The 27,500-nt window shown below is 39.2% G+C and overlaps 1 protein-coding gene across 1 annotated transcript; it reads left to right on the top strand.

Annotated features, from left to right (window-relative positions):
* HAS2 (hyaluronan synthase 2) lies at positions 1 to 27,500 on the top strand. The gene is made up of 4 exons (XM_053558942.1): positions 1 to 519; positions 11,673 to 12,299; positions 22,502 to 22,603; positions 24,611 to 27,500. Exons 2-4 carry the CDS (start codon positions 11,673 to 11,675, stop codon positions 25,538 to 25,540), a joined length of 1,659 nt encoding a protein of 552 aa, XP_053414917.1. The 5' UTR covers positions 1 to 519; the 3' UTR covers positions 25,541 to 27,500.

The following is a 27,500-nucleotide window of genomic DNA, read 5'->3' as shown; positions in this document are numbered from 1 at the left end:
AAGGCAACAACTGCGAGGAAGGAGAAGTCAAGACGTCTGGAAAGAATTACCCAGACCTGGCTCCGAGCAGCCCATTGAACCAGGGACTTGAACCAGCCCCAGCCAAAGGCTTTTCTCCCGATTCTGCGCTTCCTGGGTTCTGCTGAGTTTTCACCCGGATTTTTTTTTTTTTTATACGAAAAAGAGACTTTCCGTTATCGGGGGAAGGGGGACTGGAGAAAAAAAAAAGTTAATTTATTTTTAAAACACAGACAATTATTTTAAAAATTAGAAGACTGAAGTGCAACGAAAAATAAAACAAATCATTAGTGAAATTTCCCTTTAAAGAGGGGGAGAATCAAACATTGAAGACTCCCCCATCCTTTTTAAATGATGTTTTTAAATTTCTTATTTTTTCTGGCCGGTCGTCTCAAATTCATCTGATCTTTTATTACCTCAATTTTGGAAACTGCCCGCCACCGACCCTCTGGGACCACACAGACAGGCTGAGGACGGCTTTATGACCGAGAGCTGAACAAGGTACGTTACCCTGGCGCACTTAGGTGAACGATGAAGGTCCTCAAATAGGCCAGGGAGAGGGAAGAAATGAGCGACGTTAAGTGTTAAAAAAAATTAAGTCAGTTTTAGCAGAAAAGTTGGCGGTCTGAAATTTTCGAACAGACTGAAAATCAGGGAATATTTCGGTTCACCGTCAGGCTGAGCAACGTCTGCCTGTTTTCTCGCATCTGCGCCTCTCGCCAGAAATCCGCTGCCTTTCTGGGGACACAGGTAACCTCTCTGCCTAGGAAAGACTGCACGTCCCGAGAGGTACTTTTCCATTGCATCTTCCGGAGAGTCAGAGGGGCTCCTGAGTTAGGTAACAAGGATTTCCACTATGTAAGGAAAATGCATTCCGCACGGCCGCCCCGCTTCCCCAAACCGTCCCTCCCTTTCCCTTCTTTTTTTTGCCCACACACGCTACATGGGGAGGAAAACCTTGAACAGCCCAGCGAGTGTAAGTTTTAAGTGAGAAACTCGCTTCTTGCTGGGAATATAAAGGGTTAAGCGATCAGGGCTCTCAGCTCCAAGGTTCTGGGACCCCAGAGAAGGAGGGTCCTTCGTTACCTCCGCGGGGCTACCGGCCTCTCGGCCACTCCCCCCGTCCCCGGCCTCCCCTCCTTTGCGCTTCCCGCACCCCATTAAAGTGTCAGGCTGGCTCTGTCCTGGCTCGGCTGCGCTCCGGAAGCCTTATTTTGGCCAGGGGTCCCAGACACTGGCGGTGGCGCTCGCAGAGACCGGCGGGAGCAGGGCGCGCATCCCTCCTCCGAGCCCGGCCAGCCCGCCGGCCGCCCGGGGGCAGGGCGTGTGTTGGGACCGCGCGCGGCGCGGCCGCAGCTGCAACGTCCCGAGAGCCAGTTCCGACGTGGCACCGAGCACGCCGCCGCTTCTTGCCTCGGCTGCAGCTGGGGGCACAGTCCCGAGCGCCCAGCCGGGGGAAGGGGCCGAGGGGCCGGCAGGAGCCGGGAGGGAAGCCAGAGTCTGGGTCGGGTTGGATAATCAACACCTTGGGTGGAATTCGTCAGGCTGGTTCCCGCCCAGCGGGAGCCAGGGCTCCGAAATGGGTCCCTGTGAACAGGAGGGCGGACCTGAAAGGAGGGTCTGTGTGAGGGTGAGAAATGGGAGGCGAGAAAGCCTTTTCCCTCTGGCCACGGAAACGCAGCCGAGGGGAAGCGGCGCTGAAAGGATAATTAACTCTGGAAAGAGGCGCAGGGAGCAGAGGGGCGGTGCCTGGGGAGGAGGGCTTCCAAGACCCGGGTCCTGTTACACCGCCGTAGGTGCCAGTTTCCCCCGGCGTCTCTCTCTCCTTGCCCGAAACGTCAGCGCTCAAGACTTGGACTCAGGGACACCGCGCGCCTCTAAGGCCAGCAAGCCGCTTGCGTCCCGCCCCTGAGGGAACCTGTAGAAAGAAGCTCTGTTGGCCCCTCCCTGCCCAGCTCCCCACCCTATGGGACCGTTGCTGTTTAACGGGTGTTCAGAGCAGCTGCTCAGAAAGGCTACATTTCTCCAGCCCTCTTGGCTGGGCTGGGATTGCCTTTGACGTCACACCCAGGGGGGGAGTTGTGACGCAATAGATCGGGGAAGCCCTGATTGGCTACAAAGGGCTTCCCCCAACTGGCGGCCTGAGTATATATAGACCGTCAGCACAGCGCCAGAATAAAGCTAGGGAAACTTAGCTGGTAGATGAGTTTTGCTGAGGAAGTGAAAGAGCTGATCAGAGAACTTCTCTGTCCATTGTAGATTTCAAAGCTTTGGCTCAGATTTCTCACTGTGGTGAAGGCATAGGATAATGGACCTTTGGAAGTGTTAAACTGGATTTTGATTTTTTTAAGGCTATTTTAAGAATAAGATTTTTAACAGTCAACACCTATTCGAAATTATGATGCCAGGTTTAAAATTAAAATATGTACTTCTATAGAATGGACTGGAACAAATAACTATGCCCGTCAACTTACTTGTTTAAATTTTTACGAAACAATTGGGATGAAAAGAACTCAGACATTTTGAACTTTTTCTTCCTTTCCTTCCAATATGTGCTAGATGACTCACTCACTACATTAATCTTTACATTTTTCTAGAGGCTTAAGATTTACCCACCCAGCGGAGGTACTGCTTTGTGAATAACCATCGTACTACACCACGGATTGTCTTAGTTTGACAGTTTGTTCACGTTTTCAATGAAAGTTTAACATTGTAAAGTACTATTGTGGTATATATATTATGTTGTTTGCAGTTCTGGGACAAATCATTTTGAATCTAGGTGACACTGCAGGATGAAAGCAATGTAACCAGAACATCCCTTCTATTTTCTTTTTCTTATATATTTAAGTCGGAAGAATAAAAAACTGCATTGTGGATATATTGACAAATACATTATTACCTGAGCTGTTTTTAGTGTACCTAAAATTGAATCTTTTATCAAAGAAAGTCATGCAGTTTATAAAAATTCCGAGACTTGACAAATCGGTGACTAGCATTACATCTTAAAGTCACTGTCTTGAAAGCAAAGATATTTTATTAGCCTTCCTAGAAAAAAGGAATTGTACAAATAACATCTTATTGTACAAATCAAAAACTGTTACTAGAAATTAAGTTAGCTTGGATCTAATGATTTGTGTTAAGTCTATGGAATATACACCCACAGTATTGAATATCATAAATGCCCTCCCACATGACTTTCTTACCAGCCAACACTTCTATTAAAGCACTTTTTTTTTTTGAATTTTTAAACACATACCTTTCACTGGTTGTTTTATTTTCTACTGTTGGCACTATGGGAAAAGCCATTGGGGACAGATCAAGGTGGTCATCACCTTTGATAGAGTTATACGGGTATTACACAGTTATATTTTAAATCTGAGAAACAGTAGTTCTACTATCAGCTTCCTGGATCTTGCGTGAAGTGTGATCCATGAAGTAATGTAACGGGAGAACAGAGAATAAACCCACGTCTCTTTCTGGGTTCTCCTTTTTATCTACGCACACTCTGGCTGTGTTCCTTGAAGGCTACAAGGACAGACTCAGCCGTAGCTGGTATGTCAACTGGGAAGGCTGTGGCTCCCTGTGTAGAAAACTCATTTCCACCACCCCAACTGGGTTTAATCCTGTCCCCTCTCCATAGTAATCTATGGAGAGTAACTATTATCCCACCGCTTATACCCCTAAATTATTTAAGCATATCTTTAATGTTAGCTGTGTGGAGTTCATGGACATACTGCTTTTCCTGCAATCTAGGAAACTGTTACTAATTTTAGTCAATTAAACATAAAAAGGTCTTACTGTTAAATATTTTATTATTAAAATTAAATATGTATTAATGAATACCCCTTTCCTGAATACATCTGTACTATAGATAATTAAAAATGAGTTCAAATTATACTTAATGAAGTTTTAAAATAACCACACTGTAAGGCAAAATCTGACCTGGCTTGTAAGTAACCATAGCTGTTGTTTATCACATATCTAGTGTGTTTCAGGCCCTGAATTAGACATTTTGCATATATTATATCTAATCTTAATGTGTAAAGAAAAGTTAAGCACCTCACTCAAAACTGCAGTTTTAGTAATGAATGCTGATGAAATTTAAGAACTCTTGAATACGATGCCCTGGCTTTGGACTGTGTTCCAGCTGAATTAATCTAGTTTTCTAATGGCTCAAATTGAGTAGAAATAACATCTTATTGACAGATCAGTAAAGATTTCATGAAGCGATTTGGCATTTGTGCTACATGTGACTAACATAGAGTTTTGACCTAGAGAGATCATTCCCAAGAGCCAATGTAGTTGTATGTAGAACTGAGCTTCCATGTCAAGTCTTTTTGTTATTTTCCCCTTTGCTGTGGGAAAATCTAAGTTTAGGATGAAGTTTAGGAACCAATAAAGCTTTTGGAAGAATTGACAGCCTAGAAATAATTGATTAATATGGATGGTGCAAAAGAAGAAAAATAAAAAATCTGGATCCAGACACTGCTGAGGTGACAAGGGCTTTATATTCTATATAAAGCTATATTCTAACCCTGCCAGCTTGATCTTTGCCAGTGGAACTGGAGACAGAAGGACAGACTTCTAAGCCAGAGAGGAAGAGGAGGTCCGGAGGGAAGAGGGGAGTCTTCATGCTCTCTATGTTCCAGAGGGTAATGTGCTCTGATGGGAAGATGAGGGTGCAGGGGACGTCACTGGCGTACTTTTATTTCAGATTTCTAGTTGGGGATTGTAGCAGAGGAAATTCACATAAAGGATGGCTGTGAATGCAAATGAGGTTATGAAAGTCTTCTGTAACTTTAACCCAGTGGTTGTCAAACATCGTTGTACATTTTAATCACCTAGAGAGATTTTTAAAAATTTGTGATGCCCTGGTCATACCCCATACCAGTTAACTCAGAATGTTGTGGGAGCCATACATCAGTTTTTGCAGATCCCCAAGTAATTTGGGTATATAGCAAAATTTGGAAACCCTGCCTTTTTTGTTTGTTTTTGAGGCAGGGTCTCATTCTGTCACCCAGGCTGGACTATAATTGCCTCATCACAGCTCACTGCAACCTCAATCTCTTGGCCCCAAGGGATCCTCTTGCGCCAGCCTCCCTAGTAGCTAAGATTGGAGCTGCCCATCACCACACTTGGCTAATTTTTCTTTTCTCTTTTTTGTAGAGAGGGAATCTCACTCTTGCTCAGGCTGATCTCAAACTCCTGGCCTCAGGAAATACTCTGAAAGTGCTAGCATTACAGCTGTGAGCCAGTGCACTGGCCAGAACCACTGCTTTTTAACCTTTTGCTTACCATTCCTACGTAAGCCACTATTTGATTACCATCCGAATATATCTTGTTACAAAGAAGCAGGTTTCCATATTGCTTGCTAATATCAGCAGTCAAGATTAGTATTCCCAATTCTAATTATTCTACATATGATGTAAAGCCTATTCCTGACATACAATATCAGTTTATGGATAAAGAAAGCTTTTGTTTAAGAACCAGTTCTACTATTTATTAGACATGCTCTTAAGCGATACCTTTTCATTTTTTATGTCTTTAAATATTGTCTACAAGTTAAAAAGATATTGATGTAGTTTTCAGTGGATTTTAGAATATAATGAGGAAGAGAGACAAGTGCATTTTATAACTCCAGTTACTCTTCCTTCGTCTTAAAACATTGGCTTGCAACAATTATTGAGTGAATACCGTATTTCAAGTACTAGGCTGCTGTATAAGATATTTTAATTAGTTACAGTAACTCTGCAAAAAAGGCATTAATCTCAATGTTGTAGATGAGGAAATGAAGCTGAGAGATTAGATACCAATAAGAATTTACTCTGTGTTCTTAAGTGACTGATGAAGACCATGGAAATGGAGCACTTAACGAAACCTACGGTTATCCTTTTTATGGATACCAGCTATAGGAGGTTGCAATATTAAAATTAGGAATTGTAATCATTAAAAAGAATTGTAAATCATATCCCTAAAAATATGAAGTTCAAAGAAATTAACTGAATTGTCCAAGGACATATATCTTACTGACAGAATCCTCAAGTGGTTTTTCTGAAGTGTCAGAGAGATAACAGAGACAGAACTTAGACTTGAAACCATTTCTTCTGATTACAGTCTTTTTTTTTTTTTTTTAACTGTACCATGGTTGTTATTACTTGCTAACTGACATGCAATGGATTAAAGGAAAGGAAAGTCAGGTTGATTAGGTATTTTCTGGTAGGAAGCTAGTATCACTGAGATCTAATTGTTAATGATATCTTTTTTTAAGTACATAGATAAACCATTTTTTATCTCATAATATGTTTTGTATGAGTCAATATGATTATCTTCATTTTATAGATGAAAAAACTGAAGATAGCAATTAATATGTAATTTGTTAAAGGTCACCTAGCCATTGAAAGGAAGAGCCAGGATTCTACTCCAACTCAATCTGGTTCCAGAGGCCAAATTTTCTAAAATGGATAGTAGATAGGATTTGCCTACTAGTTGTATCTGACTTTTACTAATGGGACTAATACTGTCTAATTTCTCTCGCTGGAAATTTCTCTGGATTAGCATGCATACGACTCATTAGAGCCCAAATACAAAGCAGCATATGGATTAATGGCCAATAAATACTATAAAGGTATTAGAGGTCAATTTGTTCAAAGATGATGCCTCAAACTTGAACCCTGAATTTATAAGATAGGTTGGATTACAATTTACAGTTGCTATAAATGCTTTTGTGGACCACTGATGTTGTCTATTTTGTTATCTAAAAGTCTTATAGAACTGGTCTGAGACTCCTCACAACCTTTAACTTCAGGTATCTGGTCAAGAAATTATGGATTTTTTTAAAAGTGAAAAAATGGCTGGTCAAGGGGTACCTTTAAGGGCTTGGTTGGCTATCAGCATATGTGTACTACCCCTGCAATAAAGATAAAGGTGGGACCTGTGTCGATCAGTCTGCATTAACTGCTTGAGTCCAAATGGACTTATCCTTTGATTCATAATGTATTCATTGAGTACCTACTATGTGCCAAGCCCTGTTTTTTGGTCCAGGGACACATTCAGTCATTGAGTCACACAAACTCCTGAAGCTATGGAGTATAAATATGTGCAGAAAATCTGGTGGGGAAAAGGGAGAGGGCATGGCAGGGACTGAAGGAAGGGCAGGAGTGGAGGAGCTCCCTTTAGAACAGTGGCAAGCTAAGACCGCTCAGAAGGAGTGAGATCTGACCTGACCTCTTCAGACTTTCTCAAATGCTGACTCAGCACATTTGAATCTACTTCAGATTCTCCCAGATCCAAAAATAGAAAGACTACTTTATGAAAACTGTGGGAACTCAGTTCTCAGCTCTGCTCTAGGGCAGTGAGAGCAGCTGTTATTCTCTCTTAATGCAACATTTTCCTCTCTGATTAATAAAAGGTCAAAGGGGAGGAAAATGCTTGGATGCCCAATGACTTAGAGTCCCATTTGAGGTATGTGAGTGAACAGCAAGGTGTTTTGTTTCATCTGTTCCTAGTGGAAGCAATGGAAACAGTAGTGCTTTTTTTATGGTAAAATAGGATTTGGGCTGCTAGCAATACAAGGTGAACTGCTGCCCCAATACAGGTGGAACTAGCAGCTTCCTTTGAAACAACCCTTTTCTGTGTCCCTTTAGGTTATACCCACATAGGGAAATACCTAAGTCCACAAGTCTTCCCACTAATGGGCCTGTAATGTACTTGAGTAAATGCTAATTCTCCATTGTCTATAACAGCAATGAACAATTTTCAAAGTTTTCCTCCAATTGTTCCTTATACAACATGGTTTTATTAGTCAGAAACAAAAGGATGCCCCATATGTTGTCTTGAGGATTCAACTATATTCAGCAGATGTTTATTGGGGATACTCTAATCATCTGGCATTAGGCTACTATGTGTATCCAACTCCTGGTTTTGTGACTTTGTGACAAGTTATTTAAATAATCAGAGTCTTGTTTTACTCATCATTTATATGGTATTTGTAAAATGAGATTAATAATATATTTACCCCCAAAGTCATTAAGATTAAACAAGATCATGCTATTTAAAAAAAGTCAACAAAATTTGCTGACTGCCTGAAACCTAATAAATAATAATTAAATGTTAGCTGCCATCCTACAATAATGATGGAATCATGGTAATGTTGATGAATAAACTTACATTCACTCAAAAATATTTATTAAAGACCAACTATAAGCCAGAAATATGTATATATACGTGCTCCAAGGGCGTGAAACATTCACACACATGTAAAACATGTTATTAACTCTGTGGCACTTACATTATAGTGTATTGAACTATTCCTTACCACTTGATTTGGCCTAAAATTTTGGGGAGAATAGTAGTTAGTTAATAACTGATGTATTAACAAGCCAAAATGCATTTGATCCTGGGAAAAAGAAATTGAGTTTTATATTTTACATGTTTATAGAACATAGATTTCTTAATCCTATTTCTATCTAGCAGTAAGCACTTACGATATACGATTGAACTACCCCTATTTTCCAGTGTGACAATAAAGCCATCTGACTGAAAAGGAGATTCAGATTCACTGCTTATGAAACAGTATTTGTACTGGAGGCTATCTCAGAAAGTCTAACACATATGGTGCCCATAACTATGAAATGGCTCCAGGGAAATTTAAAGAGACAAATCCTGTGTGTCACTCCCTGAGATCAATGTATTCCGTCAGCATAGCTGGCTCTAAAATGTATCCTTTGCCCTCTGGCCTGTGCTGAGATGCTGTATTATACCAGGCAATGTGAGATACCTTGCAGAAATATAAAGGTTCAATTCTAGCCACGCTGTTGCAGTTTATTCGAAACTTTTCCCATGCTTCAAAAGGACATTCTGTAGCCGCCTATGATGTAAGAGGGCGTTCCCACTTCAGCTGTGGCCAGCAGATGCTATGTCAACACTCTCTATGTCCACGTGTACTGATAAAAGCAAGGAAAATGTGAATAATGGGAAGGAATGGCAGGCAGTCCTTTGCTGGCTATGGTGATTTTAAACACAAGCTAAACACACTCTTAAGCTTCTCCCTGGCAAAGTGTTTTAGTCCTCTTGAAATTTTTCACTCTTGTGAGAATGACTCACGTCTTGGAAATGACAAGTTCCAAGTCTGGTGCTCCCAGCACCTTTAGGCACTGGTTAATATACCGTGTGGGAGTTTTCAGCATCTCCTCAGCTCTGTGAATTAACAAGGGATGCTGTGCTTACTTGCCTTTTTCCGAAAACTCAGCATTTCACCATCCTTTAACCCTGTAAACTTACCATTTGTTTTGTGGTTATTTTTATCATTCTCGCCTACTACAGACCGTAGTGTCCTAGGAATAGACTGCTGGAAGTAGAACAGAGAAGTTGGTTCTTTGTTTTGTATGTTTTTTTAGCTTCCTAGTTAATGGATACATTAAACTGCAATGTGTTTCTTGCTTTATAAACACTTTCACAGACACTATTTCGTTTTGCTTCTCACCGTAGCCCTGTGAAGGGTTTTTGACAAGTACTGTTATTTCCATTCAATAAAGGAAAATGAGGTCTGCATACTACGATTCTGATCTCTAGGCTGCTTTCTATCACCTAGCTTGTAATAGTTGAGAGAACTGATACCTAAAATGCATAACGAACAAGGAAAAATCCATACATTATTTCCTCCCAATGTGAGAGTCCAAGGCAGGTATTCCCTACTGGTGGTGGCTCCCTTCTGTATGGGAATTCAAGGACCAAACTCTGTCTATCTGGGGGCTTTGAAATCTCCTAGAACCTTGTTATGTGTAGTAAGTTTCCAAAGGGAAAGAGAGATGGTAGGAGGCATACCTCTCAAAACACCCTACTGGGCTCTGGCTCACATTTCCAAAAGTAGGAATGCTGTGGCCACACCATGCAGTCTGTGCTCTGGAAGGAGAGGTAACACAGTTGGTAAGTAGACACACTCACATTTCCGAGCAGTACCACGTGTCTGCTCAGGATCATTGAGTAACATACAATTATAGGGGATAACGAGTGACTTTGTGAATTGTGCCTCTGGAGCTGAGCAACGTGGTGCCCTTGCAACCTTTAACAGGCAAGATGAGACTAGATTCTATGTGGATCTGGATTAGGAAAATATAAATAGCTTATCAAACAAGAGGTTTTGCAGAGATTAATTGCTTAGCCTAAATTTCCATTTAAAATGAATTCAGCTTTCAAAAGTAAGTTGAATTAAAGAAAGAGATTGAATACTAAATATATGTAGATAGAACAAAACCCCCAAAATTGAATGGCTAAGGAGGGAGATAACTATATTTATATCAATTATGTCTGTTATGCTGGTTCATTCTTGGAAGAGAAGGACAACAAAACTTCAGAGGGAAAAGTGAAAAAGGTTTGCCAAGCACCACTTCAATACTCAGCATTGGAAAAGCATTGAGAAATAGAGAAAAGTGGTCCTCTTGTCCTTATGTTGTCTAATAATTTACTTTGGGGATATACAGAATTTCGGGATAAGTGCAAGACTGAATATTGTTGAGTAGAAATGATTCTCAGGTCTAGGGTACTATAGCTTCTCGTAGGGTGGAAAGTCACCTACTGAAATGAAGCATAATGTTCTTTTTTCTTTCATTTATTCATTATTTCTACAAACATTTATTGTGTGCTTACTATGTTTCAGTAAGGTTCCTGATCACCAGGATCTAACTGTCTATTGTTGCTGATGATGGATGGAGGAGAAAGATACCCGAGCCAAGGAGTATAAAGAGTACAATTCAGAATTACAGGGGCTTTGATAGATACCTGTGCAGGATACCTAGGGATGGAGGAGTTTTAAAATGTCAATAATGACTTTGGAAATAATCAAACCTAAAGTCCTTCATTTAACAGATTTAAAATAAGAACAAAACCTGAGGCCCAGAGAGGTATAGTGATTTATCCAAGGTCAGACAGCTAGTTGATGAGATAGTACTAGAATCCAGGTATCTTGATTTCTACTCTCAGCCGGCTGCACGGAAATAATGTAAGTCGACAGATTTACATTGGAAATGAGATGAAATTACACATGAGAAATTTAGCAAAATTCGGTATCCGGGGGAGAGATGACTACATGGTGTAGGAAGAATGGTTGCTTTGGGTGTTAGGAAACTTACAGGTTGCGTGCCTCGCTGTGACCACATACACAGAGCCTTAGACAAATGATGTAACCCACTAAAAGTGATGCATACAGGTAATGCTTTAATACACGGTGGTTTTCAATAGTACCCTGCATCATCACCTAATTTGGTTCTTTTTTTTTTTTTGAGTCTCAGTTTGTTGCCCTGGGTAGAGTACCTAGAGCACTGTGGCATCATGATAGTTTACAGCAACCTCAAACTCCTGGGTTAAAGTGATTCTCTCACCTCAGCCTCCTGAGTAGCTGGGACTACAGGCACTGGCCACAGCTCCTAGCTATCATTTGGTTCTTAAAACACTCCTCCACGGAGGGCTGGAAGGGCATCTTTATCCCTATTTTGCAGATGAGCAGAGTGAGGTGCAGACGTTACATAGCAAGTTAAGTGAGAAAGTCACTGTTAGAGCTCCGGCATGCTTCTAATCCAGCGTTCTCCCCATGATGCCAGGTATATAACAAACATGCAGCAATGGTGGTTAACCAAGAGTATCATTTGATTATATTGCAGATGCATTGTGAGAGGTTTATATGCATCCTGAGAATAATTGGAACCACACTTTTTGGAGTCTCTCTCCTCCTCGGAATCACAGCTGCTTATATTGTTGGCTACCAGTTTATCCAAACGGATAATTATTATTTCTCTTTTGGACTGTATGGTGCCTTTCTAGCATCACACCTCATCATCCAAAGCCTGTTTGCTTTTTTGGAGCATCGAAAAATGAAAAAATCTTTAGAAACCCCCATTAAGTTGAACAAAACAGTTGCTCTTTGCATCGCTGCATATCAAGAAGACCCAGACTACTTAAGGAAATGTTTGCAATCTGTGAAAAGGCTAACCTATCCTGGGATTAAAGTTGTCATGGTCATAGACGGGAACTCGGAAGATGACATTTACATGATGGACATCTTCAGTGAAGTCATGGGCAGGGACAAATCAGCCACTTACATCTGGAAGAACAACTTCCACGAAAAGGGTCCTGGGGAGACGGACGAGTCACATAAAGAAAGCTCTCAGCATGTAACCCAATTGGTCTTGTCCAACAAAAGTGTTTGCATCATGCAAAAATGGGGTGGAAAGAGAGAAGTCATGTACACAGCCTTCAGAGCCCTGGGACGAAGTGTGGATTATGTACAGGTAGGTCTCCAAATTCCTGCCAGGGCAAACATACATTTAAATAAAGCAGCTTTTGTATCTCTCCAGTCCTATGCTGTAGCCCATCCTTGTCCCTTCTGCCCACAGTACTTCTTTCAGTTCATTTGAAAACAACATAACTGTTGAAAACACATTTTGAACGAGAGGAAAAAAAATGTAGTAAAACTGTTAAGACTATCTCTGAAAATGCCTAACTTGCCCTGTGTGATTGGGTAAAAGTCAAGATTATTTTGACAGGAGATCCTTCCTTTCCTCGCTCTCTCCCTTACCTTCTCTGTGCCCTTAGTTCTGCCAAGTCAAATCCAACGTCATTTTCCACACTCTAAAAATCTCCAGCTTAGTAAGGAAAGAGTGTCTGCCTGAGCAGAAGGGTCTTGAAAAACTCTGCAGGCCAAAAGGAGGCTATCAAATGTTTCGCGCAGAGTCAGGGCAAAATGGGGTGGTGAGAACAATTTGGATTTAAAAGAGCAAAAAAGTTCAAAATTTGAGAGAGAGAAGGGAAAGGAAAACAAAAATGAAAACTAAAACATATTAGAGCAAAACAAAAGTAATGTTTACTTTACTTCCCAAACAGCATTACCTCATTCACTGCAACTTGACCTTTGAAAGCATTTGTGATGGTGTTTGCTTGCATGAAAATTAGCCAGGCTGTGTCTCTCATTAATTCCTGGCAGCTCACTGTAGGCTTCCTCCCCTCGTTCTCACCGAAGCTTTCTTAATGAGAACGTTAGTAGGGTCCTTGTGAATTTTTTAGTTCGAGTTTTTAAATCCACTGGGACACTCTTCATCTCCTCTTAAAAATGAAAGTCTAGTTTTCAGAAGACTCATTCTACGCTTTAGCGGACTTTATTGCCACAAAGTCACACCCAGTATTCTCCAGAAATGGGACTGGAATGGGCATTGGCTGTAGGGGCAATTGACTAAGGTTGTAATCACAAGGACTACTAGGTGGTTGACCTTAAGCATAAACATCTCTCTGAGCCTTGGTTTATTAAATAGAATAAACCAATCTCAGAAGTGGCTTGAGATAATTTATTTCAGATAATGTATTCCAAGTGTTCAGGAAAAGTCATTTATTAGATTGTTAGTGTTAATATAATTAAAGCCTTTTCTGTTAACACTGTTATTTATTATATTATCATTTAGTCCTTCCTCAAAGACTATAATATATGTCAGTTGTCACCATAGGATTAATTTCAGTTAACATCTAAAGACTTTGAGGGTATTTCTTCATTATACTAATCTGCCTATTAACCTCACTTCTAAGGAGTTGGGAGAGTTTCTTTACCAAATTTCTCCTAATTTCTCAATAGTAGAGCTTTCACATTTAGGGTAGTTTCAGTTATCCTGGGACATTTGGAATTTATATAATCCAACTTTGGGTCTAAATAAGAGGATACTAGAGTATTTTTAAAGGCAGGGATAATGGGAGAAATTATAGAGGTTATGAAAAAAATGAAACTCTAGTCCTAACACAAGAAAACATCTGTTTTGATAATTTGTCTTTAGTTAGAACAACTGCTACATTTGTCATTTCTAATCAAGGCCTCATTGTAGACGGTTTTGTTTTATTTTCTTAATTTTTTTAATCTGCTTCTCCCAAACCCTCTTCTCCCATCATTCTTGTTTTGAATTTTGTTTGTATCCTTGACAACTTTACACTGTGCCTGTCTGGGAAGAAATAATGCAAAATGTGAAATGTTAGAGTAGCCTTCCTGTTAGAGCCATAGTTGGGCTTGAGAACTTCAGTTTCTTCACTCTGAGAGGGGAAAATCTCCAGATAGACTGGCTTGGAAGCTGCTGTAACTAGGTCCCAATGCCTCTGAGACATACCAGCAGTTCCAAGCACTCCTATGAGGGTACGATCTTGTAGCATTCTGAGACTGGTAATTCTATTCTGCCATCATCATTAAGTCCCAGATAGTTAATTACATCTGTTAATTAATACATCTTAATTACATGTAAAAATGGCAATTTCATAAGGTCAAAACTAAACACTAAACACTCTCTCACCCTGATTGACTGAGGGTTTGAATATTCCAAAGCAAAAGCCACAAAGCCAAAGGGGAGAGAAGTTTGAGGATGTTGGCTACTAAGCATTATGAGTGAGGGAACTTAGAGTGCAGATTGGTTAGGGAAAGCAGCAAAATTCAGGTGCTAAATACATAAGAGAAAATGGGGCTAGGGATGAAAATGGCCATCTGTTCACATGCTTGCTGGAGAATTCTGCTTAACTGCGAAGAGAGATGGCCAAAAGGGTTGGTTTCCAGTTGCAGCTGGATCCTCGACACTCATCAGCACTTTTTTCACTTGCTTGTGAGTCTTGCTTATTAACACGCTCATAACCTATTATTTCATATCTTTCCTGCTCTCCCAGAGCCCCATCCAAACTTTTCCCTGCTTAACTGCTAAGACATGACCTTGCCTCCTATTAAAGAGAAAGTTGAAAGTACTGTTTTTGAATACTGTCAAGATTATCTTTACATTCTTCTGCTTAGATTGTTTCAAGAATATCCAACCTCACCTCCTGTCTCAAAGTTATGCTTTCAATCTACACTTCCGGGACCTCTGAGTCTGCCTCCTCTGGCCTCCTTGGGAACAAGGCTCTGCTAGTTACTACGGCTTCCCCCTCTAATTCAGCTTTCATCTCAAGTCTTGTCAGCTGACCTGTCTCAGTCTTATAGCCATTCAAATAATGGATGCTTGCATGGAACGCTGAGCGAAGTTCAAGTCAAGGAGAAAGCCTTGACCTGAAGGCTTGAAGTTAGTGAAATAGCAAATTTATCTGATGATGCTGATGGCTGATTGGAGAGAGAAGACAGAAAACCAGAAGAAAAAAAGTGAGAAAAGATAAAGGGAATGAAAAATTAGAAAAATGATGAGGAAGATTTAAAAAATTCAGAATCACTATATTTTTCAGAGAAACGTTTTCAAAGAGACAGATTCTGAGCTATTTTGGATATGGTTTAACATAGGGTAAAACTTTAGCTTATCTTTTCAAAATAGTGTTTATATTGGATTTTTGACTTACTAAAGTAGTACATTTATAGAAGCATGTTTCTAGAAATATAAAGACCACAATAAGCAAAATTTAAATTATCTACAACAAATTCATAGCCTATAGATCACTTTCTAATGTATACTGTTCTATTTTCCCCATGTCTGTGTCTAGATTATATACCTTATGTCTATCTTTTATCATTGAATGTGCATATTACCATTGAAGTGGCTACCAATCTATGCAATAAAGGAAAAAATGAGCAATAGCCCTGGATACGTGAATTAGGAATTTCCTAGACCTGACATTTAAAAAATACATGCACGTTTTCTAAGCAGGAAGATAATAGCTGGTAGTTTTTTTTGTTTGTTTTTTTTCAGTTTTGGCTGGGGGCAGGGTTTGAACCCGCCACTTCTGGCATATGGCATATGGGGCCGGCGCCCCACCCCTTTGAGCCACAGGTACTGCCCCAATAGCTGGTAGTTTTCTTGTTAATTTAATCTGGCAATATCCTAGGTATCAAAATTCTTTGGGGAAAAACGTAAAGCCATATCATTCATAATAATAGAATTAACCCTCATTATTCATGGATTCGGTATTTGCAAATTTGCCTACTCACTAAAATTCAATTGTAACCCCAAAGTCAATACTCAAAGTGATTTGGTCGTCATTTGCGTTCATGCTCACAGTGGCAAAAAATTTGAATTATCTAAAATACATGTGACATGGGCGGTGCCTATGTCTCAAAGGAGTAGGGCGCTGGCCCCATATACCAGAGGTGGCAGGTTCAAACCCGGCTCTGGCCAAAAACTGCCAAAAAAATAAATAAATAAAATAAAATACATGTTATAGCTGAGGCTGAACAAGGTGAGGCTTTGCTCCCTTCTTTCAGCTTTTATACTGTAAATAATTATTCTCTTCATGGCCTATTTAATGCCATGTTCTCCACTGTGTGCTTTTTCTTGGTGATATACTTATTTTAAACTGCCCCTAAGTCTAATGCTAAAGTGGTATTTAGTGTCTTAATCATAGGGACGCTGAGCATCTCTTATGGAGATGGTTTCCTTCAGGCGTGGGATATCTTGCTGTTAAACAGGAGTTCAATATTAGTGGCACAACAATACATATTAAATAAGTTGTGTAAACAGAGGCACAACAAGATTATGTATTGATCAGTAGACAAATATGGTGTGATCAGAGGCTTGGAGGAACCTAAAACTATATATTTACTAGAAGAAAATGTGGCTCAAAGGAGTAGGGCGCCGGCCCCATAAGCCAGAGGTGGCAGGTTCAAACCCAGCCCCAGCCAGAAACTGAAAAAAAAAAAAAAAAAAAATTACCAGTCATATGTACTCTTTTTCACCAATAGTAAAAGTTTTAACTATTTAAAAATGAAATTCTCAGGGATTTAATATAAAAACATAAAAGTTTGTCATCTACGTTTATATATTTCTGAAACCAAAGATGGTATTCCTTTGGTAGGCAGCATTGCTTTGGGCAAGTTCAAGGTTAGTGAAGAGATACCAAGTCGGTTAAAACAAATACTTTGTTTTAAGTATAAGTTTCAATGGGTGCCAGGGCAACTCTTTGCTACTGGATGAACTTTCACATATTGTAACTCAAGGGTACATTCCAGGTCATAAATGAGTGATAATCAGCTGCAAAGTACTTTCTAATTATTTTATTCCCCTCTGCCCCAGTTAACAGTCCAATCTAAGGAGTTTTACATTGCTCAAGAATTCCGCTCATTTAAATTTTTGAGTGTTGGATGAGGCATTGGTTTCCATCTTTCTGAGTGAGTCCTGGTTTACATACGGTAATTACCAGGAGGATGCCTTCTCTCTTTGGACTACTGTCCTGAATGTGTGCCTCTGGTTTTGGCTTATCACTTAGTATACATGACTTTCACTTAAGGACCATTTACTTTGAGGTAGCCACTATTCAAAGCTTTACGTACATTATCTCATTAGCTAACCAACTATTACAACAAATCTATGATGTAGATATGATTATCCATACTTTTCACCTAAGCTGTGGAGGTATAGGGATGTGAGGTAAGGAGTCCACTATTAAGAAACTAGCCCATGTTTACAAAATTGGTAAATGGAAACTCTCCTTGATTCCAAGCATGCTTTCTTTTCCTCTCAGTAGTGTATTTATTCCCGGGCTGCACTGTTAGGACTTCGGGGAGAATGGCACCATGTATTATTTGCCAGTAAATGATTACCTGTGAAACTTCTTGTTCTGGCCCGTACCCCTTTTTATTACAGAAATTGAAGGAGAGGGTGAAAAATTTTCATTTACTTTTTTTTTTTTAAGGGAGGGTCTTGCTCGGTTGCCTTAGTTAGAGGTAGTGGTATTATCACAGCTCACCACAACCTCAAACTCCTAGGCTCAAGCGATCCTCTTGCCTCAGCCTTCCAAGTAGCTGGGATAACAGGGACATGCTACCATGCCTGGGCTAATGCTATTTACTTTTAAATTAAGTCGTGGCAAGGACAAAGATCAAATTCCACCTGTTCTAGATGAGAGGTCATGGTTAAGATGGAGGGTTTAAGGTTAAGAAAGAGTTGAGCCTTATAAACACTAAAAAGGTAAAGCCAGTAGCTACAGGAGTCTGGATTTATTTTCTACCTGTTGCACCCTTGAAGGAAGCCAGAGCAATTAAGATTTTCCTCTTGCTTTGTGGGCTCTCAATCCCTCTGAATTAGTATGAAGAGTAGGGAGGACAGCCATCAGTCTATCTGAAAGAAAAGACATTTCAAAAAGTAAAACATGGAGACTTAGTATTTGAGACTTGGGTTTTAGAATATAAAAGGCATTTGGTAATAATAGTATTTCTAGAGGGAAGTTTGATTCAGATTGTCGTTAGGTAAATGAGGAAGATAAGTGGAAATGGACAGAAATGCTATAGATGATTCCGGACAAATTTGAATTTATCTGTGTGCTATTTGTAATCAATTCTCATGTTCCTTTCAGTGATTCTAAGGAACCATCTACATATATTTGTAGTAATAATTGCCATAATTAGATGTAGGTTTACTGTGGACATAAAAAATTAAAGATTATTACCTTTTACTCATGGAATATTTCTATATAGTTCTTTGTAACTCACCAAGTACTTTACATGCAGTGTCTCACTAATGTGCCACGATGGTGGCAAATGGCTTGTTCAAGGTGATAGAAATAGTAAGTTATAAGACCCGGGACTTTAATTGATGCTTCTTGATCAATTGATGCACCTTTATTCTTACAATAAGCGAAATCCTGGCTAAAGAAAATCTCGGTTATTAATATTCTACACTTTATGCAGTTTCTGCTTTTCACAACTTAATGATAGAGGTGAAAACTATCTACCAAATTAAAATTGTGGCTTCAAACATATTTAATGTCAGCTTTCTGGTTGTCTTTTTGAAAGCAGAACTCTCCTCCTGTGTACAGTTATTTTGAACCCAGGGTTGGCAAACTTTGCTTAAGAGAGGTGAGCTAGCAAATATTAGACAGCTCTGCTGTTGTAATGTGAAAGCAGCTGTGAATAACACAACATGGATGAGCCTGGCTGGATTTCAATAACATTTTATTTATAGCAGTAAGATTTGAATGTTATATAATTTCCATGTGTCACAAAATAGTCTTCTTTTGATTTTTTAACTATTTAAAAATGTAAAACCATTCTTAGCCCATAAGCCATTACCGAAACAAGTGGCAGACTGCACTTGACGTGGAGGTCTCAGTTTGCCAACTCTTGTTTTAGACAGGGAAGGAAGGGAAGGAATTCACTCCTGGCTAGAGTAGGGAGGCAGGAAGAGTGATGGTCTTGGGTACTGATGATTCTATGGTTAAAACTGAGGTGGCTGGTTCTTCCCAATGATGTCTTTTAATTTTGATCTGTTTCATTCTGTTTCTTCAAAAGTTGGTGACTTTTCCTCCTTTCCAGATCTCGTAGTGAGAAATCTTATAACTAGTGACCATGTGGTTTTAACAAATGACAGTGGTACACTCAGCATGACCAAAAAGGTGTTTTGGTTTGTTCTGTGTCTTGTGTTCAAACGGTATCCTGCAATTATTCCCTATGTGAGGTTCAGCTCTGCATCTCTCCCACAGATTCAAGCCCAGAGATAAATAGTCAGCATTCATGAATCACATACTTGTTACTAAGTAGTGAGGAGACAGAAATCCTGTTCCTGTCATCTGGAATTGAAGAAGGGCAAAAGCTACGCTTTTTACATCCTAATAAGTAAATGTCATCATGTCCGTGAATACACATGCTTTCACAGATTCTCAAAGACCATGGTTTTCTAGTTGGCATTCTATCACCAAACGGCCTCCAGAAGATGATTTTCTGTCTTTCTTTTTTTAGACAGTCACTTACCAATGGCGGGAGGTGGGTGAAAAGGGACGGGATAGTTTGATTTCCCATGTCCCTGACACCACCCCTATAGGTTTGTGACTATTCAAGCTCTTAAATCCCATTGTAACAAACTCTTTCCCAGGAGATTTCTGAGCTTTCACTTCTGACATAGTTAAACTCACTGCAAACAATCTCTCTCAGAGAACTTCTGGCACTTTTTGCTTCTGGAAGCTGGGAGTGGCGAGGACCAATTTAAATATGTAGAACCTCAGAAATTTGGTTTTAGTTGAGTTTCAAATAGGCAGTGCCTCTGGCCTGCTTGTGCTTGCAAGCAGGCAGAGTTATTTGAACATTAACTCTGGGTTGCTCCCTTCCTGTTGTTTTTAGGCTTATTATAGCTTTCTGGTTTTACCTTTTCCAGCTTGAGTCAACAGAGGTAGGTGTGGCCATAAGTTTAGGATGCTGGATTCTAAAGGTGGGTTGGATTTCTGCCTTCACCTCTCTCTACCCTCATCACAGACCTCCTGCCCAGCTTGTAGCCGTATACAAACCAGAAAAAAGAAGGCATGGCAGAGGCAAAACATGCCTCTTGGAGGAATGTGTCTAGTCTCCAGAAACTTGGCATGGTTGGATACAAACCCAAGTGTTAGTAACAATCTATTTTGTACAATGAAAAAATAATGTCTAGCATCTACCTAATTTTTTTTCTTAAAATAAGTTAGGTTATGTTGAAACTGAATGGAACTACCAAAAAAAAATAAATTTTTATTTAGAAAATGAGCAAAACAAAATAAAAATTTCAGACATTAATCTCAAAGTTGCTATAGTTTTGCTAAAGGACTAATTTCACTTTTTATAATTTGATGCCCTATATATTCTATATGTCTTAAGTTTTAATAATGCATTTAAATTGCTGTTTTTACAGGAATTCTTTGTTAACATTCTTTTCAGAAAAAATGCTATTAGTAAAATTGAGACACTTCTCTAAAATGTTGAGATTCTGTCATTAATAATTAATAGCTGAAGTCCCTTTCAACTGAGATACTATTGCTTCTGCAATTTGATTTGTTTCTTTTTATTATTATTGTTATTTAAAACTGTTACATCAAATCCTATTTTTATAGAGAAGTTTGGAGAACTTTTAAGAAAATTACTTTTGATATAAAGAAATTGGCTAATTCTTGATTCAATCCAACCAGCATGGACAGACTTGATGGCGTAATAATGGCTGATCAGTTTATGTCTGCTAGGGTCGTGCTGCATTTAGCAAAAGAGTATACTATATTCAGGTTAGTAAAATGTTGTATGGAGAGGGAGATGGGGATATTTTTTCCTATTTCTTTTCTACTTCTGATTTTTCTCTGCTCATGCGGAGAAATGCCAGGTATAACACACCTGGTCTTTATTCACTGTCTTATTGTTTCTTTTTTTCATAGAAGAGGAGTAACTTATCTGAGTAGTGAGTATGGAAAGAGGAATGGAAAGCCTGGCGCCTTCCCTCTTTCCCCCGGGAGCATGCAGCAGCCACACCTATTGAAAGGGGGTATACTACATACTGTACCTTTAGGAGGCGGCTAGTCGCACTTAGAGCCTATCTGGGACTTAGTAAGGTGTCCAAAACAAGGGAACAGAATTATGAAGCCCACTTCTCTCCAGATACTATGTATAACCCCCTCTTCTCTATATCAGCTTATAAGTTTATGGGTTTTGATAATTTGGTTTTGCATCTGCTTTATTCTTGTGTTTAATTTTTCAATTGACTCAGAGATCAGGTTGGCAAGAAAAGTACTAATTATAACCCTGCACTACTCAATAGAAATATCTATTAGGGGTGCACAGGCATCAACTACCACCAACAGTTTTCCAGATGTTGTTGTTTGTTTGGATTCGGCATTGCTTTTTTTCTTTGCCCATAGAAAGATTGTTTTCAAAAGCAATAATTGGCATCTCTAGAATAGCTTGAAATGTTTTACGTGTACTAGGTCAGTGGTTCTCAACCGTCCTAGGGCCACGACCCTTTAATACAGGTCCTCATGTTGTGGTGACCCCCAACCATAAAATTATTTTCGTTGCTACTTCATAACTGTAATTTTGCTACTGTTATGAATCGTAATGTGAATATCTGATATGCAGGAGACCCCCCCAAAGGGGTCGCGACCCACAGGTTAAGAACCGCTGTGCTAGGTGAACACTTAGTGCTTTAGAATAAAAGCTGTTTTAAAGCCCTTTAAACATCTTTCAAAGTCTTTAAAGCTCGCTGCTTTCATCAAGGCCTTTGCTAAGCCCAGACCATATATACATCTTGTTTCAGAACTAAACCTTCATCTGTAGGAGAATTGCTCTTCTGTCTTTTATTCACCACATGAAAATGGAAGGAAAACCGCTGTTAAATAAAATCTCTCTTTTAATAATTTTATAAGATCTTCTTGTCATTTAGATCTGAGAGACAATTGCCTTATTTAAGGCAGACACCTAGAGTGACCGACCATTCCAGTTTGCCAGGGGTACGACCTGGGACACAAGATTTTCATTGCCCCAACATCCATAGCAAATCGGGGCAGGCTGATCACCCTATAAGTCATACCTAGCACATCACTTTAGCTGTTCTACCCAGAAATGTCATTAATTGAAATATTAAGCTTGCCGAAAAATAAGCCTTTCAGAGTGGCCGTGATATCATGAGCCTTCTGTGATCTCTCTTGTACTTGTTGATGGAGGCCTCCTGGTAATAAAGATGAGGGTGTAGGATGTGGGCCCACTTTTGACCATACGGAGTCAGTCGGCACTCATGGTTCTACCACCCCCGTAACTCAGTTTCCACTTTCTTGTTTGCAGGTTTGTGATTCAGATACCATGCTTGACCCTGCCTCCTCTGTGGAGATGGTAAAAGTTTTAGAAGAAGACCCCATGGTTGGAGGTGTTGGGGGAGATGTCCAGGTAAGTATAGCTTTATCTTTTTTGTGAGACACTTTTAACAACACTGATTCATTGATGCCTTGAACATCAACTGACTCTGTGCCAGGTATTACTCTTGGTGTTGGAGACACACATTAGAATTTGCCTCGGATCCACTTTACTGCTGCTTTTCCTATTAAATTGAAATGATTTAGGGTTTCTTTGCTTTAGTCCTGGGTGTAACCCATGTCTGTAGTGGTCGGTAAGTTATATGCAACATATACGTGCAATGATTTTTATCATATGTTCTTGGATAACATTTCATATTCTGCTAAATTCTGATGTTGGTGTTTATTTAGTTACAATGGTAAAGAAATGGAACTATAGTAGGGAATATATTACATATGTTATACCTATGTATTTATATATATATGTTATAACAATATTATAACACAACAATAACAAGAATTTAAAGTATATTTATATACTTATTAATATGTGGGTGGTCAAAAATCCAAACTGGAAAATAGGAAGGAAAGCAAAACAACAACTCAAATTTATACTGGTGAGAAAGGAAAAAAAAAACATAACAAATATCAGTGGATTTCTCAGTATGATCATAATTTGCTGTTGATGGAAAAAGATTCAGAGAAACAAAATTGGGCAGTGCTTGTGGCTGAGTGAGTAAGGTGCCGGACCCATATACTGAGGGTGGTGGGTTCAAACCCAGCCCTGGCCAAACTGCAACAACAACAAAAAAAATAGCCAGGCGTGGTAGCAGGTGCCTGTAGTCCTAGCTGCTGGGAGGCTGAGGCAAGAGAATTGCCTAAGCCCATGAGCTGGAGGTTGTTGTGAGCTGTGACACCACAGCACTCTATGGAGGGCAACTGAGTGAAACTCTGTCTCAAAAAAAAAAAAAAGAGAAGCACAATTATTTTTTAAATTTTAGATTAATATGAAGGTACAAATGTGAATGTAGTTTGTCATTTGCAGAATGGAAAAACAAATTATGTAAAAATTAAAATGAGTCCTTTGAAACATGAGGCTAGATTTTAGCAAAAGGTAAGAAGCATATGGAAAATTGACTTTAAACTTTAGATATTGTGGTGTTGCTTGTCCCATTTTGTATATGCAGGTTGATAGTGAAGGTAAAGAAATTGAATTTGAAATGACAAAGAAATAGCCTGGTGATAAAAGCAAAAAAAAGGAGGCATGCAAAATCCAGGTAAATACTGAACAAGATGGAGATAGAGGAGAGAGTTTAGAAATATTTCCAAGAGAAAAACCAAAAAGTTTTTAGTAGCCTTTATACAAAGCCTTATTTTGGGATTCAAGTTTTGCTGGGAGGCAGGAACAGACTCTTTTATCACTGGCATTATAAAAATGTGTGGAGAAAGAAGAAGGAAAACCAACAGCTAAGTTTTTCTGGATGAGTTGGAAATTAACCAGAACAGAAGGGACTAGTACTTAAAAACTTTGAAATCTTAGATGGTAGGAAAGAGTGCTTGGGAGAATAATTTGGGAACTGAGAACTAAAGCCTAAAAACATCAATATTGTAACACAACAAGAACAAGAATTAAAAAAAAAAATAGCAAAAGGCTCGGTGCCTGTAGCTCATTGGCAAGGGTGCCAGCCACATTACACTGGAGCTAGTAGGTTCAAATCCAGCCCAGGACTGCCAAATAACAATGACAACTACAACCAAAACATAGCTGGGTGTTGTGGCAGGCACCTGTAGTTCCAGCTACTTGGGAGGCTGAGGCAAGAAAATCGCTTAAGCCTAAGAGTTTGAGGTTGCTGTGAGCTGTGACACCATAGCACTCTATCCAGGGCGACAGCTTGAGACTCTGCCTCAAAAAAAAAAAAAAAAAAAGGATAGAAGTAGAAAAAAAAAAATTCACCATCAAAGTATCCCACAGATGCACACACCATCTTAACAAATCAATCTAATAACATAAAATCAAAGATAAATAGGATAAAATAACTAATCTCACTTTTGGTTTTGTTGGTATTCTTATCTAAAGCTTGTATTTTTTTCCTTCTTGCAGATTTTAAACAAGTATGATTCCTGGATCTCTTTCCTCAGCAGTGTGAGATACTGGATGGCTTTCAACATAGAAAGGGCCTGTCAGTCTTATTTTGGGTGTGTCCAGTGCATTAGCGGACCTCTGGGGATGTACAGGAACTCCTTGCTGCATGAGTTTGTGGAAGATTGGTATAATCAGGAATTTATGGGCAACCAATGTAGTTTTGGTGATGACAGGCATCTAACGAACCGGGTGCTGAGTCTGGGCTATGCCACAAAATACACAGCTCGATCCAAGTGCCTCACTGAAACACCTATAGAATATCTCAGATGGCTCAACCAGCAGACACGCTGGAGCAAGTCATACTTCCGAGAGTGGCTGTACAATGCCATGTGGTTCCACAAACACCACTTGTGGATGACCTATGAAGCGGTTATCACTGGATTCTTCCCTTTCTTCCTCATTGCTACAGTAATCCAGCTCTTCTACCGAGGTAAAATTTGGAACATCCTACTCTTCCTGTTAACGGTCCAGCTAGTAGGTCTCATCAAATCATCCTTTGCCAGCTGCCTTCGAGGAAATATCGTCATGGTCTTCATGTCTCTCTACTCGGTGTTATACATGTCCAGTTTACTGCCAGCCAAGATGTTTGCCATCGCAACCATAAACAAAGCTGGGTGGGGCACATCAGGAAGGAAGACCATTGTGGTTAATTTCATAGGACTCATCCCAGTGTCAGTTTGGTTTACAATCCTCCTGGGGGGTGTAATTTTCACCATCTATAAGGAATCTAAAAAGCCATTTTCGGAATCCAAACAGACAGTCCTCATTGTGGGAACGTTGCTGTATGCATGCTACTGGGTCATGCTTTTGACGCTGTATGTGGTTCTAATCAATAAGTGTGGCAGGCGGAAGAAAGCGCAACAATACGACATGGTGCTCGACGTATGATCCAACACAGTCTGACATTTGCAGTCACATACACCACCGTAGTTTCTGTAGGGGCCGTACAGTATTGTGGCATCAGTCAATGCCACCAAAAGGAGACATATCACTGCTGCTGGGACTTGAACAAAGACATTTCTATGGGTTTATTTTCATTCTGCCAAAGTAAAACATCAACAAGAAGAATCTCAGATTGAACCTGTTATCTCTATGAAAATGGGATAAATTCTTTGTTTATGCACTTTTTCTTTACTGTACGTCCGCCTGAAAGTGTTTTGTCCTATATACCTCACTAGCCGTGCTTTATGTGGGTTACCATGGAAGAAAAAGGTTTTGGAAACTCAAGGAAATGTTCTTTCAACCTCTACAACCTAACTTATGGACTGTTTTGATAATTGTTTCTTTTTTAGGGAGGATTTTCTTTTTAACTTTACCAAATGAAATGCCAAAGGAAATTTTAAAGGCCGTTGGCTGTGCTGTATTTTGATATAATTGTACTGTGTTTTTAAATTTTGTATGCCAATTTTTTAAAAAAAAATTTACATATTCTATATTTTACTTCTCTGCCAAAACACAGCTGTTCTTCCTTTTTTAAAAAAATAAAATAAGTTCTGAAAAAATTAATCCTTATAAAACTTGCCCAAAATGTGAAACTTGGTTGACTGATGTTCACGATAGAAAGAATAAAATGTGTCTCTCTCTCTACCTTTTAAAATTGAATAGTTTATTTCTGTGAAGAAAAATTATTTAAACTTGTCAATAGTTTAACTTTTGCTTTTATTTCTGTTAGAAAAGGCCAATACACCTGTCACACTTTGGGAGTAAAAATACATACTTTCATGTGTACAAAAAAAAAAAAAAAACATTGAAAATCAAGGCCAAAAGGGAAGAAAAGTGCAATTTTTTCATAAGATTAAAAACAAAAGGAAATGTCAGTTCTTGAAAGACAAAAAGTAGGCACCCAGCACTGAAGAAGCCATGAGGATGAAAACAAAAAGGAATAATCTTTGGAGGTTCTGACCGTGTTTCCCCAGGCCAAGAAAGAAAGCAAAAAAATTTTCTGTATAATTGGACAAGTCTCATGCTATTCATCAAACATTTTTTTCTGTGGCCGGAATTTACCAGATCCTATCTAGATATTGAACACATTTCACCCGTCTTATTTTTCAGCTTGCCATTTCACTTTACGTGTTGAATGATGTTTACACAGGTGAGTTGAAAAAAATTCTAAGTATAAAATATACAGATTCAAAATTGGCAGATTTAGTCTGAAAATGTCCTCTTTTACTTTCTAGGGAGGGAGGATTTTTTTTTTCTGAATTATGCAGATCATGGCTTCATCTATTCTGTTCTTGGCCTATACAAAATCGTCTACACAGTGGAAATAAGACGTCCATTGAGACTCCATAAGTTTATCGAGAATTGGCACATATAAAAATAGACGCTCCAGGGACTCTGAACTTAGCTAATTTAGTTACTACAGGGCCTCAGGCATCCGGTTTGACTTTGTACACAATCGATGTTGCCTTGTAGCTGGTGCTGTGTAGACATGTGTTAAAAACACGATCGAAATAGAGGAAGAATGGAATAAACAGCGTTGAGGTGAAGCAACAGCCTGCAGAAGTGTTGAACGTGTTTCCCGCCTTTCTGCTTTTGCGTGTAGTCATCTGTGTTACATCGATCCTAAGAAAAAAGCTGCACATTCTACCTTCAGAATACAAAAAGGTCTAGAACATTCTGAAACTCAAACACACCATGCCAATAAATGAAACTAAAACTTGAGTTTGCCTTTTTAACTATTTATGTTCTAAGTTAAGCTTTGATAACATTCAAATGTCAAATCCTCTCATTCTTATAAAAAGTTGAATTAATTGCCTGTATTTATTTTAGCAATTATTCCATGTATTTCCAGTATAGGATGTATAGTATAATTAATTTTTTTGTAAATAAAATATTTTTGATAAGA

This window comes from Nycticebus coucang, chromosome 13 (assembly GCF_027406575.1).
Source record: "Nycticebus coucang isolate mNycCou1 chromosome 13, mNycCou1.pri, whole genome shotgun sequence".
NCBI classification, from domain to species: domain Eukaryota; kingdom Metazoa; phylum Chordata; class Mammalia; order Primates; family Lorisidae; genus Nycticebus; species Nycticebus coucang.
This window is presented reverse-complemented; position numbering and strand designations above follow the sequence as displayed.

What these genes read in the sequence shown, in the direction of transcription:
- HAS2 (XM_053558942.1), top strand. Translation starts at nt 11,673, where the DNA reads ATGCATTGTGAGAGGTTTATATGCATCCTGAGAATAATTGGAACCACA. An exon ending in GAAGTGTGGATTATGTACAG is followed by an intron (nt 12,300 to 22,501) that starts GTAGGTCTCCAA and finishes TCTTGTTTGCAG; the next exon opens with GTTTGTGATTCAGATACCAT. An exon ending in GTGTTGGGGGAGATGTCCAG is followed by an intron (nt 22,604 to 24,610) that starts GTAAGTATAGCT and finishes TCCTTCTTGCAG; the next exon opens with ATTTTAAACAAGTATGATTC.